Genomic DNA, 14,389 nt, shown 5'->3' with positions numbered 1-14,389 from the left:
GCTGTCACATTTAACTGCATTCCATATTGTACTAGTAGCTCTGTATTAAAGATGCAATACAAAGAGAGCTGTCATTACACTGTGGGAAAATAATACATCCAATAATGACATCTGAGACCTGCAGGTTATCAGAGAACCCGAAATGACTTCCTCCATTTTCCTTCTCTAATGTTACTGCTAGAAAAAAAAACAAAAAAAAAAAAAAACAAAACAGCCTTTCAATCAGTTTTCCTTATGCACCTTTAATGCACAGGCACCTGTAGATCCGTCCCTGTCATGTATTCCCACCTAAACATGCATAATTCAGTGCATCATCTCTGAACTCAGGGAAAACATTCCCTGCTCTATCGTGAGGTATAAAACATCTGCATAGCGGGCGCCGGTGCTGCCGTAGAAACAACACTAAAGAAGGTTCGGTGCAGGCGCAGCAGCAGCATGTGACAGATGGACAATATTCATCTCTTTCTTCAAGTTGCTCCCTTCCCCTGCCGCAAAGCTTCTCTGGAGTCTCTGAGAGCAACAAGCGTCGATACGACTAGTCAGCGGAGGGAGGATTGTACTCTTGGCAGGACGCTGCTATTTATAATCACTCAACACAGGGAAAGTGTCCAATACTGTTAGGAGCTCCTTATCTCCGGGCTCTGTCAATATTCCTCTGTGTTGGCGGGCAGTGATGCTATCGTAACGCACCAAACAGCAGCTTCTCACAAAGTCTGCCACACACACACACACACACATCCAGAAGCAGACAAATACACCCTGGTCTCCTCAAACAAACCATTTCTCTGGTTTCTGCCTAATCCAACACACAGAAATATCCTCCCCTCCTCGCTGCGGTGTGTGTGCTGAATCAGTAAATTATTCAATAAATTATTCAACCATCTAAAATTTCCCCAATAAATTCAACACAGAGTTTGATCCAAGAAGCCAACATTCAACTGAGAAAAAAGTTGCTCCGACTGGCTCACTTCTTCCTAATAGACTGTTGCTGTGAGGCTTGTTTTTCTTTTTCTTGCTTGCATCCACAGAACTTGGGCTTTGGTTTCCATGTCAACAATCAAGAGGAGACTTCACGACCACAACCTCAAGGGATTGTGTTTTTTGAAGGAAGCCTTGGAAACACAGCGGCCTGGCCGCAGTTCACAAAGACGTACAAAAACAAGCTGGTAGAACTGTGTTACAAAGACACTCTAACTGTGCAAATACTCACAACATGATCTGTTCATAAAGACATTTTAACTGATTGTTTTTCCTGAGTTTTTTCCCACTATGGTCTGTTTCTCTAATAGCCCCATATGGCCTCATTCACCAACCGTTGTAAATAAGATGGTTCTTCTTTAAACCCACTTATGTAGTTTTCATAAAGAATGTGCAAAAATAATTGGTGATTGCATTTTTCAGTTCTAGAATTGTATAATGCTATCATATTTAATTTGCATTGATATATTTTTTTTAATAAATAATAATATCATTTAATAAATATCTACTTTCCAAAGCATTATGTCTTAAATAAACACCACATTAACACTACGAGGACCGCAGACTTCCCAAATTTGACAGCAATAAATTGCTTTTGGTTGATAAAAGCTTTAAAATTAGTTTGACTTTCAGTGACAATATTTGTATTTTACAATTAATCTCAAGAAGGAAACACATCTCTAAAAAACACAGGTTTCAGTGTATCTTTTTTTGTTGTTTTGTATGAATTTCTTTTGTGTTTCAGAGATTGTAACCAGTATTGATGCTGTCTCCGTGTCAGTGTTTTGGCCGTTCGCTCCTGGTGGCCCAGGACCATTCAAGATCAGACGTTGGGTGAGCATTATCTTGGTGCAGGTATGGAGGTGCTGCTGCAGGAGGGTACGAGCTACGAGCTGCCTCTGAGGGTGGCTGCTTTTTATTTATCTCACCAGTTGTTCTCCTGATAAGAACAACTTACGAGGACAAGGTGGTTTAAGAAGACATCAGTTTAAGAATAAAGGAGTGAACAAATTTGCAGTTTAAGAACACGTAATGAATCTGATGTAGACCTTTCTTAAGAACAAATTTAAGAAAATTAAGAAGATAATGGTAAATGAGGCCCGTTGTTAGTGTCGCTACACAGCAAGTAGTGGTCTGTTTCTTTTCACCTGTCAGAGAGGAGCATAATGTGTAGGAGGCTCAACTTATCACCACCATTTCCACCACTACTGAACACCCAGCAGGAGCCTCATGTGCCAAGGACTCGATCCCTCACTGGCTTCCCACTTTTGAACACTGCCCGTGCAAAGACGGTTGAGCGCCTTTACCCCACACCTCCCCCAATCTTCCTTATTAATAGACTGTATCTTTGGCTCACGCACACACAAAACACGTCACCCTGCTCCTTGTTGCCCTGTTAGGTTTTATATCAGATGAAACCTTTCGCAGCTCCTCTCTCAGTCTGTCCTCTGACTGAGCCGTTAACTCCCAGTACTTATATATTAGGCTTATAATTGTTCAGACAAGAACAGCCAATTGAACCATTTAATCTCCCAGCTGAGTGGTATCTGCCTGCTAAATCAGCTGTGACTGAGACAATTAGATGAACTGTTCTTTGGCCAAAACAAGGAAACACATTCAGTTTTATCTTTTACTTGTCCAGAGAGGCAGACCTGAGCTTCCCAGTACACCTATAGTCGTACTGGTAGTCACTGAGCAGTGCTGCTAGAGTAGCTGACGGTTATAGAGGAGGGAATTTGCACCGACCTGTTATCTAACTTTACACTTAAACATAATGCCATAGTGCATTAAAAGAACATGTCATATTTTCCTTTGGTGAAGTCTTTGTAATGGAAAAGAAACATGTAATGTAATGTAATGAAAGAGAATAAAGCCAAAATATTCCACATGACTGCTTTTCAAACCTACACATACTTTGTCTTTGTAGAAAGATAACTTCTTCTTTTTTTTTTTCTCACATTCATTAATATTTTCCATGTTTCACAAAATTTTAAAAGAGTTTTGTGCCTTCTTTGGAAGCTGGAAGATCAGAATAACATCATCTGCAAAGAAACGACATTTCGGCCGTGTGAATGTGAAGATAAGCAACTACTGTGGCACTGTAGATATGATGGTTACCTCAATGTAAACACTCATTGTCACTCAATACTTGAACTTAAATCAAATAAAGTTTGTTAATAATTTCAGACTTTTAAAAAATACACCTCAGGCTACTACAATGAACTCAGAGCCAGCTGTGGTGTGATGACACGTGAATGATTGACTTAAAATAGAATTGACACACGTGTTCACCCGTGTCCTGATAAATTTGCACAACCTGCATGCAACATTCATAGATTAACATTTGCACACACATCCAATTATTCTCCTCTAAGCACTGATAATGAGTATGCAAGACTGTAAGTGGAGTATTTATACATCTTTGATGCTGAACCCATCATGAGATTTGAACATTGTATTTCAGAAGTGTGGCTGACAAATGCATATGTCATTAAGCCATGCACAGGAGAGGTCTTAATATTCTTAAGTTTAAATAGTTTCACATGTGAAGGAAAAAAATCAACTCTGCTGAGAAAGCCATTTAATACTAAGATCTCAAATAAAGGCTACTAAATTGTGTGTGTATTCAAAAGGCTACATGTTTATTTTGCAGAGTAACTGTGTCATTGATATTACATTCAACTTAAATGGTGTGTTTGCGGGTTTTAGAGTGATTCCAGCCACGGACAGTTATACGGTAAACAGAACGACTGCAGAAGGAAAAGCAAATTTGATCCCATTGAATCACAGGTAGTAGTGGAGGAGGCCAATAAGCACATTGTTGAGCTACAGCAAATACATATAAATATAACAAGAAGAAATGCTATTAGGGAGATTATCAGCAAGAAAGTCAATGCCGTGGGAAAAACAAAAAGATCAATAGATGAAATTAAGAGAATATGGCAGGATATTAAGCAAATAATGAAATAAAAATTGGCTTGAAAATAAAACATCGAAAAATAAAACCGGAGGGACGGTGGATGAGATGCCTCTAACAAACACTGAGCAGCAGGTTCAGCTTTTTCTGTGATGAGCAGCTGACTTGTTTCATTCTGTGCCTCGTGAGTGCAATGTAACCTTAAGAAGCCTACCTGTAAATATAATTACAGGTGCTAAATTAATCGATTTGCATTTTCCCTTTCAGTGTTTTGCACGTTCAAGTAGAAACGCCCAATATTACATATGCATTCCGGCAAACATGCAAAATGGACACCCTTTGTTAAATTGCTAATTTCAAAGACGCAATCCTCACTGCACGTCGTTAGTAGATCTGCTTGGACATTTCTTTGTGGGTGATGTGAAATTTGCACGTGATTTTACACACCCAAACCTTTGGTAAAAGCAGGAGTGTTGGAATTTAAATATGAAATCTAGTCAAAATATGTATAGGTTTACATTGTTTATATGTATGTCTCACCACATCCACAACCTGCATTGAAGCTTTGAGTTCGGATGTAATTTTTTGACAACTTAAACAAAATAGTTAGATTTCCTTAATCTACCTATTACACAGATGTTGTGTGTGGAGGAGCCGGGCACCAGACACTAAAGACATCTCCCTCAAATTTCCTTACAAATTATTTTATGGGTGCAGAGCTACTCACCCAGCAGGCAAGTACTTCATAACTGCTGGCGTTGCCCCCAGCAAAGTCCGAACCGGCCCAGCTGTCATGCTGAGAAAACAGAATCAGGCGCACCTAAAGTCATTTCACAAGACCAGGCTGGTTAAAGCAGCCAAATCTGGAGTGGCCATCACTCCACTTACTTGTGCAGAAGAAATGCTAAATTCTTCAGCCCAGCAGTCGCCGCCTGGTTTGCGGCAATCACGGCCACTAATCGCGTTAAACAGCGGAAGAGACATGAAGCTATATAAACAAGCCTGTGAGTATCCGACTGGAAGCTCAGCAGGCTCATCTCGTCTCCGAGCACATTGCTAAAGCGCTCTATCCTCGCCTGAATGTATAAGGGCTGGTGTGGAGCCCTGGGGCTGCATGGGAGATGAGAGAGCTGTTTAACTCTACTCAGAAGATACAAAATGGAAGCAAAAACAAAAACATATAAATAAAATGACACAGGAGAACAACAGCCTTCACCCATTAGAAATATTGTTTTAGTTTGGGGCCCCGAGGCTTTATTTGAGGTTGTTTTGAACCTAATTAGAAACCAAGCTAAGGTATTGTGAACATCCACAACTACATGTACTTTTTGCAATTAGAGATAACTGAAAAAGTCTGTTTCAGGTGGAACCTACGCGATCTTTCCCTTATATATATACATAAAATGTACAGCATCACGACAGCTGAAGCAGCGACAATTTTCACCTTTCGACACAGTGTGGAGGAGATTATGGCAGAAATAATTTAAGTGTGGCAAAAGTGTCAATCACTGTGAAACTCCAAGCTCTGCTCACATCAATGTTGCTATAAGTGCAACTGACAAGCAGAACAACGAGGCTGGCTGGGACTTACCCTGTAGTAGTCGCTGCTGTAGATGTCCCTGGACATGCCGAAGTCTCCGATCTTGACCAGCAGGCCGTTGCCCACCAGGCAGTTGCGGGTTGCCAGATCTCTGTGCACAAAGTGCTGTGAGGCCAGGTAGACCATGCCTGAGGCAATCTGGGTGGCGATGTGCAGCATCTGGGAAAGGCCCAGCTCCCCGTTGGACTGCAGAGGCTGGCCGTCAACCAGGATCATGGCATCAGGGCCGTGGGCTCTGGGAGACAAATACATTTAATGATGACTGATTTGATGAACTGGTGTAGATCATGGAGTTTTTAGTTTTAAAGCGGGACCACGTAACATTAGCTGAACATTGTGACTAGTGCTGTGTTCCAAATGGTATACTTCCCTTATTTAACTAACAAATAGTGCTCTTATATATTAGGACTCTTACTTGTGTAGTGCAGGAATTTCAACAAGGTGGTGTTGGTTCAAATCGCACACTGCCGCTCTGCACTGACTGGAAAAACCCCATCATGTGAATACATCACCCGCCAAAGTATCGGCAGCTTTAATTCTTTTTCCCACAAATCAACATATTTTGGTGCCCTCGAGGGACCCTACCCCCTCCTTCTGCGTAGCCAAGATGGCGACCGTTTACAGTGGAAAGTCTCCAGTGTTTCACACTTCTTTTTTGGACCGTTTTGAGTGCGTCATCCTGGGACTTGTAGTTCACTGCATGTTTCTGTACTTGACGGTGTGAACGCAATTATGCACTCAAAAGAATGAGTGTTAGTACACATGTACACCATTTGGAAAACAGCATAGAAGTAGCACTTACAGGATAATAAAATGTTCATCTGTGACAGGATAAATCACTTAGAAAGAATAACACCAGTGAAGGACAGCTCTAAAATGATGATCCAAAAAATATTAATGTAAAGTTTGCTACCATCAGCCATAATAATTGCTGCAGCGACAAAACTCCTGTACTGACGTAAAAAAGGGTCCATTCTTATTGCTTAACTTTCATTCTTGGGATATAGACTGTGTTATTTCTTATTTCACAAGTTTTATACTCTCTTTAATAACTGGATGTAGGAACCTTTTCAGCATGGCAAAATGTAACCAAGCTGCCCATTAAAAAAGTGACCCAATGTTCCTCTTATAAAACCTTTGCCTGTTTCCACCTATTGAGGATAATTGATTTGATAAAGAGGAGACTGTTAGAAATATTAACTAATTAACTATAACATGCACGCACCCCGGGAGCTTTAATTGCGGTGATAAACTGTTACGAGTCTGCACTGTTTTTTATTAATGCTGTGGCTGAAATGTGAGCATCAGAGCAGCTACATGTTGTCCCACCTGTCAGTCATTTTTTTGTATTTCATCGAGGTCGTACATTTAGCAGAACGGGTCGACTGCAGGTTTCTGGGTGGCAATGACAAACTCATTTCCTGCAAAGAGTTCCAGCTGTTCTCATCACCTTCTCGCCACTGTAATTACAGACCAGGCGCCACGCAGGGAAGACTACAGCTCTCTCTCAGGTTGTCTTTCTACCTCAGTCTCTGAATTTTAGTGCAATTTTTGCTGTAAATGTATCAGTAATAATTCAGCGCCACTGTAGGGGGATCAGTGATACTTTCTCTTGTCTCTCCTCTTCGTAAGTTAATTCACAGACATCCAGTTGTGGCTGCCCTCCGCTTATCTGAAGGTTGAGTTGGACCCAACACATCAGATCTTCTGTTCACTCCCATTGATTCCACGCACATCTCATCTCTTAAATGTGACCAACAGGACCGACAGACCAAGAATCAGCCACGTCTTGCACCTTGCGTGAAAGAATTTCATCATTCGCGACATTGCCTTTCATTTCAGGAATGATTTCCCAACAGAAACTCTTCAAGCACTCTTAAATCCACACGCACACTCACACCCGATCGTAACATGTCATCTTTTCAACTATTGCTCAAATTTCAAAAACAAGATAGGCCACACACACACACACACACACACACACACACACACACACACACACACACACACACACACACACACACACACACACACACACACACACACACACACACACACACACACACACACACACACACACACACACACACACACGCACTGTTGCTGCTGTCAACGCATTTGAAATAGCACACTTCTAACCCAGACTCCTCCTGTGCGCACTGACATCAACTCCAGTGGAGCTTCCCATTACCAAAGCGCTGCCTGTACCGGCATCGAGTCGCTTTTGTTGAGTCTTATCAGAGGTCACTTCCCTCAGTACAGTCTGACATTACGGAACAAAAGCACTAAAGCACTTGTGTTTGCTAACCCAGGCGGCTGAAAAGCCAGCTTGATATTATATGCGCAGCAGGGATTTGACAAAAGAATTTGAGCTTTCTTACAGAGTCTGTAAGTTGGTGGACAGTTCGATCAAAAAGTCCAATCGGTGCCCTCAGTGAAAATAACCGGAGTAGAGCAGGCCCACTCACACACATTTACATTATAGTAGGCTAATTTCAGGCTAATCTGATTGGCCTTCAGTGAAACACTGACCTGAGGAATTTGTTGAGGTCTCCGTGCTTCATGTATTCGAACACCATGATGAGAGGGTCTCCGTCTACACACACTCCGTAGAATTTAACAATGTGTTCATGCTGCAGGTTGGTCAGCAGCTCCGCCTCCCTCTGGAAGTCCTTCCTGGCCGACAGGTTGGGATCTTTCAGTGTCTGTAAGGGAAAAGGAAAGGTTTGATTTACAGATTGAGAAAGGGTCAAGATTGGAGTCGTAATGAGCAGACGAGGCTGTAAAAAGGAGCCTTCTTTTACCCATCTTTGGGGAAATCAACTAATGCATCCTTTGCAACCCTTCTTTCAATTTCCTGTACGAGTCAGTCGTTCGATTGTTCATAAAATGCAAAATGAGGTAGATTCTGGTTATTATGCAATAGTTGGTATCAACTCCCTCATTTCTTATTGGTAGCAGCGACTGTGGGAAGTTCTTGGATATATAGGAGGGACAATCACATAGTTCAGGGACTGCCCCTCTGGCCTGAGAACAGAGTGCAGCACAGTGATGTGCACAGAGCAGGGAGAAGCTATAACCTTTGTTTTTGTGACCACTGGGATGTCTACATTTGCACATGGACTTGAGCAGAGAGTGGTCGTCAAATGTTGTGTCAAATTCGGGAAATCAGCAAAAGAACCATTGAAATGCTTCAGAAAATCTACGGCAATGAAGAAATAGGCCAGTGAGGTGTTTTGAGTGATATTTGAATTTAATGAAAAGCAGAACGTCGTTGTGCCCCGTGAATTCCTCCCACACAGTCAGACTGTCAACACAGAGTTCTACTGTGACGTTATGAGGCTTCTGAGGGAAAACATTTGGTGCAAACGACCTGAATTTGGGCGTGATGGCACTTGACTTGTCCACCATTAAAACAAGCCTGCTCACAACACCAGTTGCTTGCCCTTCAAGTATTGGACCACTTGAAAACACCTTTACTTTCAGCTTTTTGAGGCTAAAGACTAAAACTTGGTTTTCACTCCTGATTATTTCAGGCTCACTTTCAGTCCTCCAAATGAGATACCCTCATTGACCGCATTACTCATTATATGGAGCCTCTGAAATATGCTACATTGTCTCACATCTTCTATTTTAACATTTACCACTCTCTCTTACACTGAGGAGTAACCTGTGCTCTTCCTCTTTTTTACACTTTCCGACATAATCCAATTAGAAACCCCCAGGTCGGTTTGAATCATCCACTCAGTACACCTAAACTGGCCTTCAGTTTGAGCCAGTCAGTTTCTCTTTCATCCTGTGGCACGAATGTGAGCTTGACAGTTTGGGTTTAGAGTGAGATGGCCTGACAACTGTAGGATGGATTACAATTAAATTTGGTACAAACATTCAAAGTCCCCAGAAATAAATTCTAGTGTTAATCATCAAGTGTCACCATCTTTAACTACGATGGGGAACAAGCCAAACAGTATTCTCTAAACATCAGCAAATCAGCATTTTCATTTTTGACTGAAATTGGATGGAAATTTTGTATTTCTGTATGTCTCATGTACACGTGGCGATTTTTCAAGTTTCCTCGTCACTCCAGAAAAATCTGATGTTTTCTTTTGCGGCTTTTTCTTGAGAAGCAGCTTCATTAAGTTACATCTTTTGTGTACGTCATGATTCATTTGCATAGTCTGCTTCCCCTAAACTTGTATTGATACATCAGCTTTTGTGGATGGAAATGCACTTTCAGTCTTCTTGTCACTACTTTACGCTTCTTTATATAGACCCGCTTGTTTTCTTTCGTCAATGCCTAAAGCTCACTTTGTTGAGGCGCTTGTTTGTCTACCTCCATCTCTATTGAAACAGAGGAGCTAATGGGGGAAATAAATAGCTGTTAAATTTTTTTTTTTTTTTTTGGATATATGGTGGTAAACACAACTCGGAGACATCAAATTGTGTTATACAGCGATGACACAAACTGTTATGACCAACAACAGATGAAGTACATAGCACTGATTATCTTGTACCAACGGTCCAGGTTAACTTCTGGAACACTTTTGATGAGAGTGAGCAGTTGCTTTTCATAGTCTATGTGTTTAATGTGGGAGAAATGGGCAGGTATGAAGGCCTGATCGACTTTGACAAGGGCCAAAACATTCAAACCGGACCACTGAGTCTGAGCATCTCGAAGATGCAAAGGCTTATAGGGTTCTCATATATCTACTGTACCACCAGTGTTCTGGAAAGGAATAAACCGGAGACAGAGCGTTGGCGAATGTCCCGGAACAACTCTGATCTGCCCCCAACTCCGGAGCTCACAAAGAGCTACTGCTAACATCTCATTGCCAGATAATTTTACTGCTAATATGAAATCTAGTAGTTTTGAGGCCGGTAATCATTACAGATACAACGTTCAGGGAGTACAGGTGGACCTGGTTGGAGCCACTACAAAAAAAAACTAAACTGATCTGAGTGGTAATAGGATCAAGCATGGAAGTACTTTGAACTCCTTTGAAGTGGAGTACACATAGAATACCAAATCTTGATGGTATCTCAAGCTAAAGCCACCATCACTGGTCAATATGAAGCTACTGGTATCAGAATAAAGGAAGAAAATGAATCAAATCACAGCAGGAACAAGGCTTACTGTAGCCTCTCTTGGGGGAAAAAAGAAGACTCTTGACACTTAATCAGCCACAGGAAAATACACATGGTGTCCTCTCTTGATCTGCTCAGCTTTGAATCCTGCATTCTTAGCCTGCTGCTGACATTATTATAGATTGAATGACCTTGGGATGGAAATGCATTCACTTGTATGTGTTCTGCGTGCAGCAAAGTGCTGGAGGTGGTTAAGCTGTACGGCAGAGTAGGTAAAATGGCCATAAAATTCTATTACCAAATCAAACCGCACTCTTAAGGAAATGTTTCTTGTCTGGGCATTCCTCCAAAACAATACCGTCAAAGTGCTCGACCACGATAAATTGAACAAAAGTGCTGCAATGAATTTTCCCTTTGTTGACCTTTAAAAATATTCAGCGAGCCTCTTCCTGCCTCGTCATGGGCAAGAGCTCGTTCAGATAAAAAACATTGTACTGTGTTTTAAAGAGATCACTGTATAGGAGGTTTATTATAAAACAGAGAAAAGAAAGACAGCCGGCTACTCCATCACCTTCATCTGAACTTTTTCACTTACTTCTCCTGTTGTCAAGGTCAGGGTGGTATTCTCTCTCTCTTCTTTTTTTTCCTAGGTAGTTTTGCTGAGTCCGCAACCTCTCACTCAGAACGACCCTGCTTCAAATTCAAATAGTTCTTCATATTCACACTGGGAGCTGCCAAGCACAACTTAATATTAAGCTTTGTGATAGCACTGAGAGCAGCCACACATGGACAATGGTTCTAAGGGCTTGGATCTCTTTAAAACAAGTCATCAAGTTCACTGAAGTATTAACTTTGCTGTTATGTCACATCTGAAAAAAAAGTCTCCAGTTCCCTTGCTGATAGAAAGAAGGTTTAAGATCAGAACAAAGACGGGTGAAGGTCAGGGCACCGAGCAGTGGTAAGTACTCTGTGGTAAGTAATTAACGACCATGGTAATACTCATCAAATTCAGTCTTGATTTTTTCATATTAGTTCAAGTCTGCTGCTTTGTTAGATGGCTGTCATTTCATTTATACAATGTTGATACCGGTTTTCGATGAGATTCCTTCTTCTATTTCGGGGAGTTAATTCTGTGTGGAAATTCGGAATTATATATCATTTCCAGCACAACTAAAATATGGAGTTCCACAGTGATCCATTGTTGGTATCACTTCGTCATATCATTTATAAAAATCTGTTAACATGTAAACGCCGATGACCTACTGTTATATCTCTCTTTTGACACTAATGGCACTTATCAGTTAAACAACCTCCACATGTGCATTGCAGATATCAATAACCAGATGGCATCAAATCTTCTACAGTTGAACTCAGAAAAAATCTGAGATGATAACCATGAACCTAGATTTATCCCCAAATTACATTCACTCCCATCTCAGTTACTCTCAACTATTATTACTCTCTGTATACACAGTACACACAGTGTATCTTACCTCGAAGCCACCAACCTTGCTTTCTATCCTAATGTAATTATCGGAGCTGATGTTGTGCATCTTTCATGCGGCCTGATACAAACAGTATGTAAATGTGGAAGAGAAATATGCATTTAAAAAAAAAGACTACTTCAGTGATCCATATGATATTGACCTTACATTCTTATTTGGTTAAATCATTTATCAGACATCACCCTATACTATGGTACAATTATGCAGCTGTAAATGTGTATGACACCATTGTGCATTATATTGCTTTATGATTTGCTGTGCTTCATTCAAGTAATAGGTGGATCTCACGAAATATGTGTTATTCAAATGTATACATGAAAGGCATATTTTAGTCACTTAATCAATTCTACTCTATATAAAGGAATGATGTCAAGATTTAAGAACACAGTAAGATGTTGACATTCTTATATTTTACATGATACACACCAGTGCATGGACCTTCTCCTTATCTGGTTTACAGATTAATTTCCTAGACATAATATCATATAATATAATACAATAACCTGTACCTGAGGAGGATCTCTGAGTCATATCCACATTATATAATAAATGTATATTTTCTGCTCCAATTGTTTTCAGTACTTATTTTTGTACTCAACTTACGTCAACTTAAGTACTTGTTTTTACAAAGAAACAGTCGATGTTGCTAGAACACACAGTTAGCTAGTTGCATGATAGATAGGCTTTTTAAATCTGATATGTGTGGTGGTACCAGGTCATAAGACCTCCTCATAAATATGGATGTGTGTTTCCAGCTTTGAAAAATGATGTGAAGGGTGTGTGCATCAATGAGAGCAAACCTTGGACTTGAGTTGGAGTAAAATTCTCATTCAGCATTCAAACATTCAAATAAATGGCAGACGGTAAAAATACTCAGTTGAAATAAAATAGGGAGTGAGTTTTCCAGCCTATTTCCAGGATGCGTGCTGTGATTTTGTGGAGGCTTGTCATCGCTGTGAGGTTGCCAGGCACCCAATGAGGTACCAGGAAGATAGAGCCAACCCCACTGCAACCACAACTTGTTGTTAGACTTGGATTTTTAGTACAAGTTCAACAAAGAACATTTTTATGCTTCATGTGACTACCGCTTTTCAAGCCCTTTGTGTTAAGTAGAACGTGTGGTACCCAGCCTGTGATTGGCCCTAATGGTCATCCTCCTTTCCGTCTGCCAGCATAAATATTGTGATTGGAAGAGCCCGGCTCGAGTCAATTTTCAAGTTCCACATATATGCCACTGAGCTGTAACATGGGATGACTGTGACACAGTATGAGCAGCTCTTTATATTACGTGCAATAAATAAATAATATTAATTATATAAAATCCATCTGTTGTTTTCTTGCTTTCTTTTTCCCTCGTGAGCTCGGCTGTACCGAAGATATAAAATGTTATTTTGTGAGATTTAGAGGTGCTGGTAGATGAATTGTGTACCTTTGGAAAGCCAGCCTACATGTTTCCCAGTGGTTCCAGTATTTATGCTGAGCTAAACAAAACAGCTGCTGACTCTACCATCATATTTAGCAAACAAATGTGAGAGTGGTTTCCATCCACTTTCCCAGAAAATCCAACTGTTCTTTTAACTCTGTTCATAACACACACACACACACACACACACACACACACACACACACACACACACACACACACACACACACACACACACACACACACACACACACACACACACACACACACACACACACACACACACACGCGCGCACACACACAAACTGAAAATGTACCTTGACAGCCACCAGCATCTTGTCCTTGGTGGGGCTGAGGTTGTAACACTCTGCCAGGAAGACTTTACCGAACGCTCCCTCACCCAACTCCCTCTTCAGGATGATGTCTCTCCGCTTTATGTGCTGGACAACTGAAACAAAAAGAAGGAGAGAGAGAGAAATAGTGAGCAATTTTTCAAAACCCTTCTTCTTAGAAATGCAGCTTTGGTGAATTTAATGAGACAGAAAAAAAACTGGGCTATGTTGGCAGAAAAATATATTTCGAAGGAAAATTTCACCACCAAATGAATATTTTATTACCGCCTCCATGGGATTGAATAAAACACAAAAGAAGCAGAGGAATGCAATAAATAGAAAAGAAGGGAGAGACGATGAAGACTGACAGGATGCAAAAAAAACAAAACAAAAAAACTGAAAGAGATGCAGCATACTGGTGGCTATAAGTACAATACTTTCTAGTATTGTACATTTCTGAAAATACAGTACCAAATACATCATGCTGAATTAACTATGTGGTGTTTACAAAAAGATGCACAAATCAATTCTCTGTTTGCTGTGATGGCA

General features: G+C 40.7%; 1 protein-coding gene across 4 annotated transcripts in view; it reads right to left on the bottom strand.

Moving 5' to 3' along the window:
* The window catches only part of ntrk3b (neurotrophic tyrosine kinase, receptor, type 3b), a 204,416-nt gene that overhangs the window by 13,251 nt on the left and 176,776 nt on the right, over positions 1-14,389 (bottom strand). For 3 of the 4 annotated variants that reach the window (XM_069690324.1, XM_069690325.1, XM_069690326.1), the window contains 4 exons: positions 13,826-13,956; positions 8,028-8,200; positions 5,487-5,730; positions 4,623-4,691 (listed from right to left, as the gene is read on the bottom strand). In XM_069690324.1, the coding sequence (XP_069546425.1) occupies positions 4,623-4,691; positions 5,487-5,730; positions 8,028-8,200; positions 13,826-13,956 (617 nt within the window). The remainder of the gene's footprint in view (positions 1-4,622; positions 4,692-5,486; positions 5,731-8,027; positions 8,201-13,825; positions 13,957-14,389) is intronic. The other variant, XM_069690327.1, reaches the window with a different exon arrangement.

The sequence above is a fragment of the Brachyistius frenatus genome, unplaced genomic scaffold (assembly GCF_029030835.1).
Source record: "Brachyistius frenatus isolate BFR_SWC_R1_liver_20210118 unplaced genomic scaffold, ASM2903083v1 Contig_9, whole genome shotgun sequence".
Taxonomy (NCBI): Eukaryota; Metazoa; Chordata; class Actinopteri; family Embiotocidae; genus Brachyistius; species Brachyistius frenatus.
The sequence above is the reverse complement of the archived record's forward strand: the minus strand, read 5'-3'. Positions and strand labels throughout refer to the sequence as shown.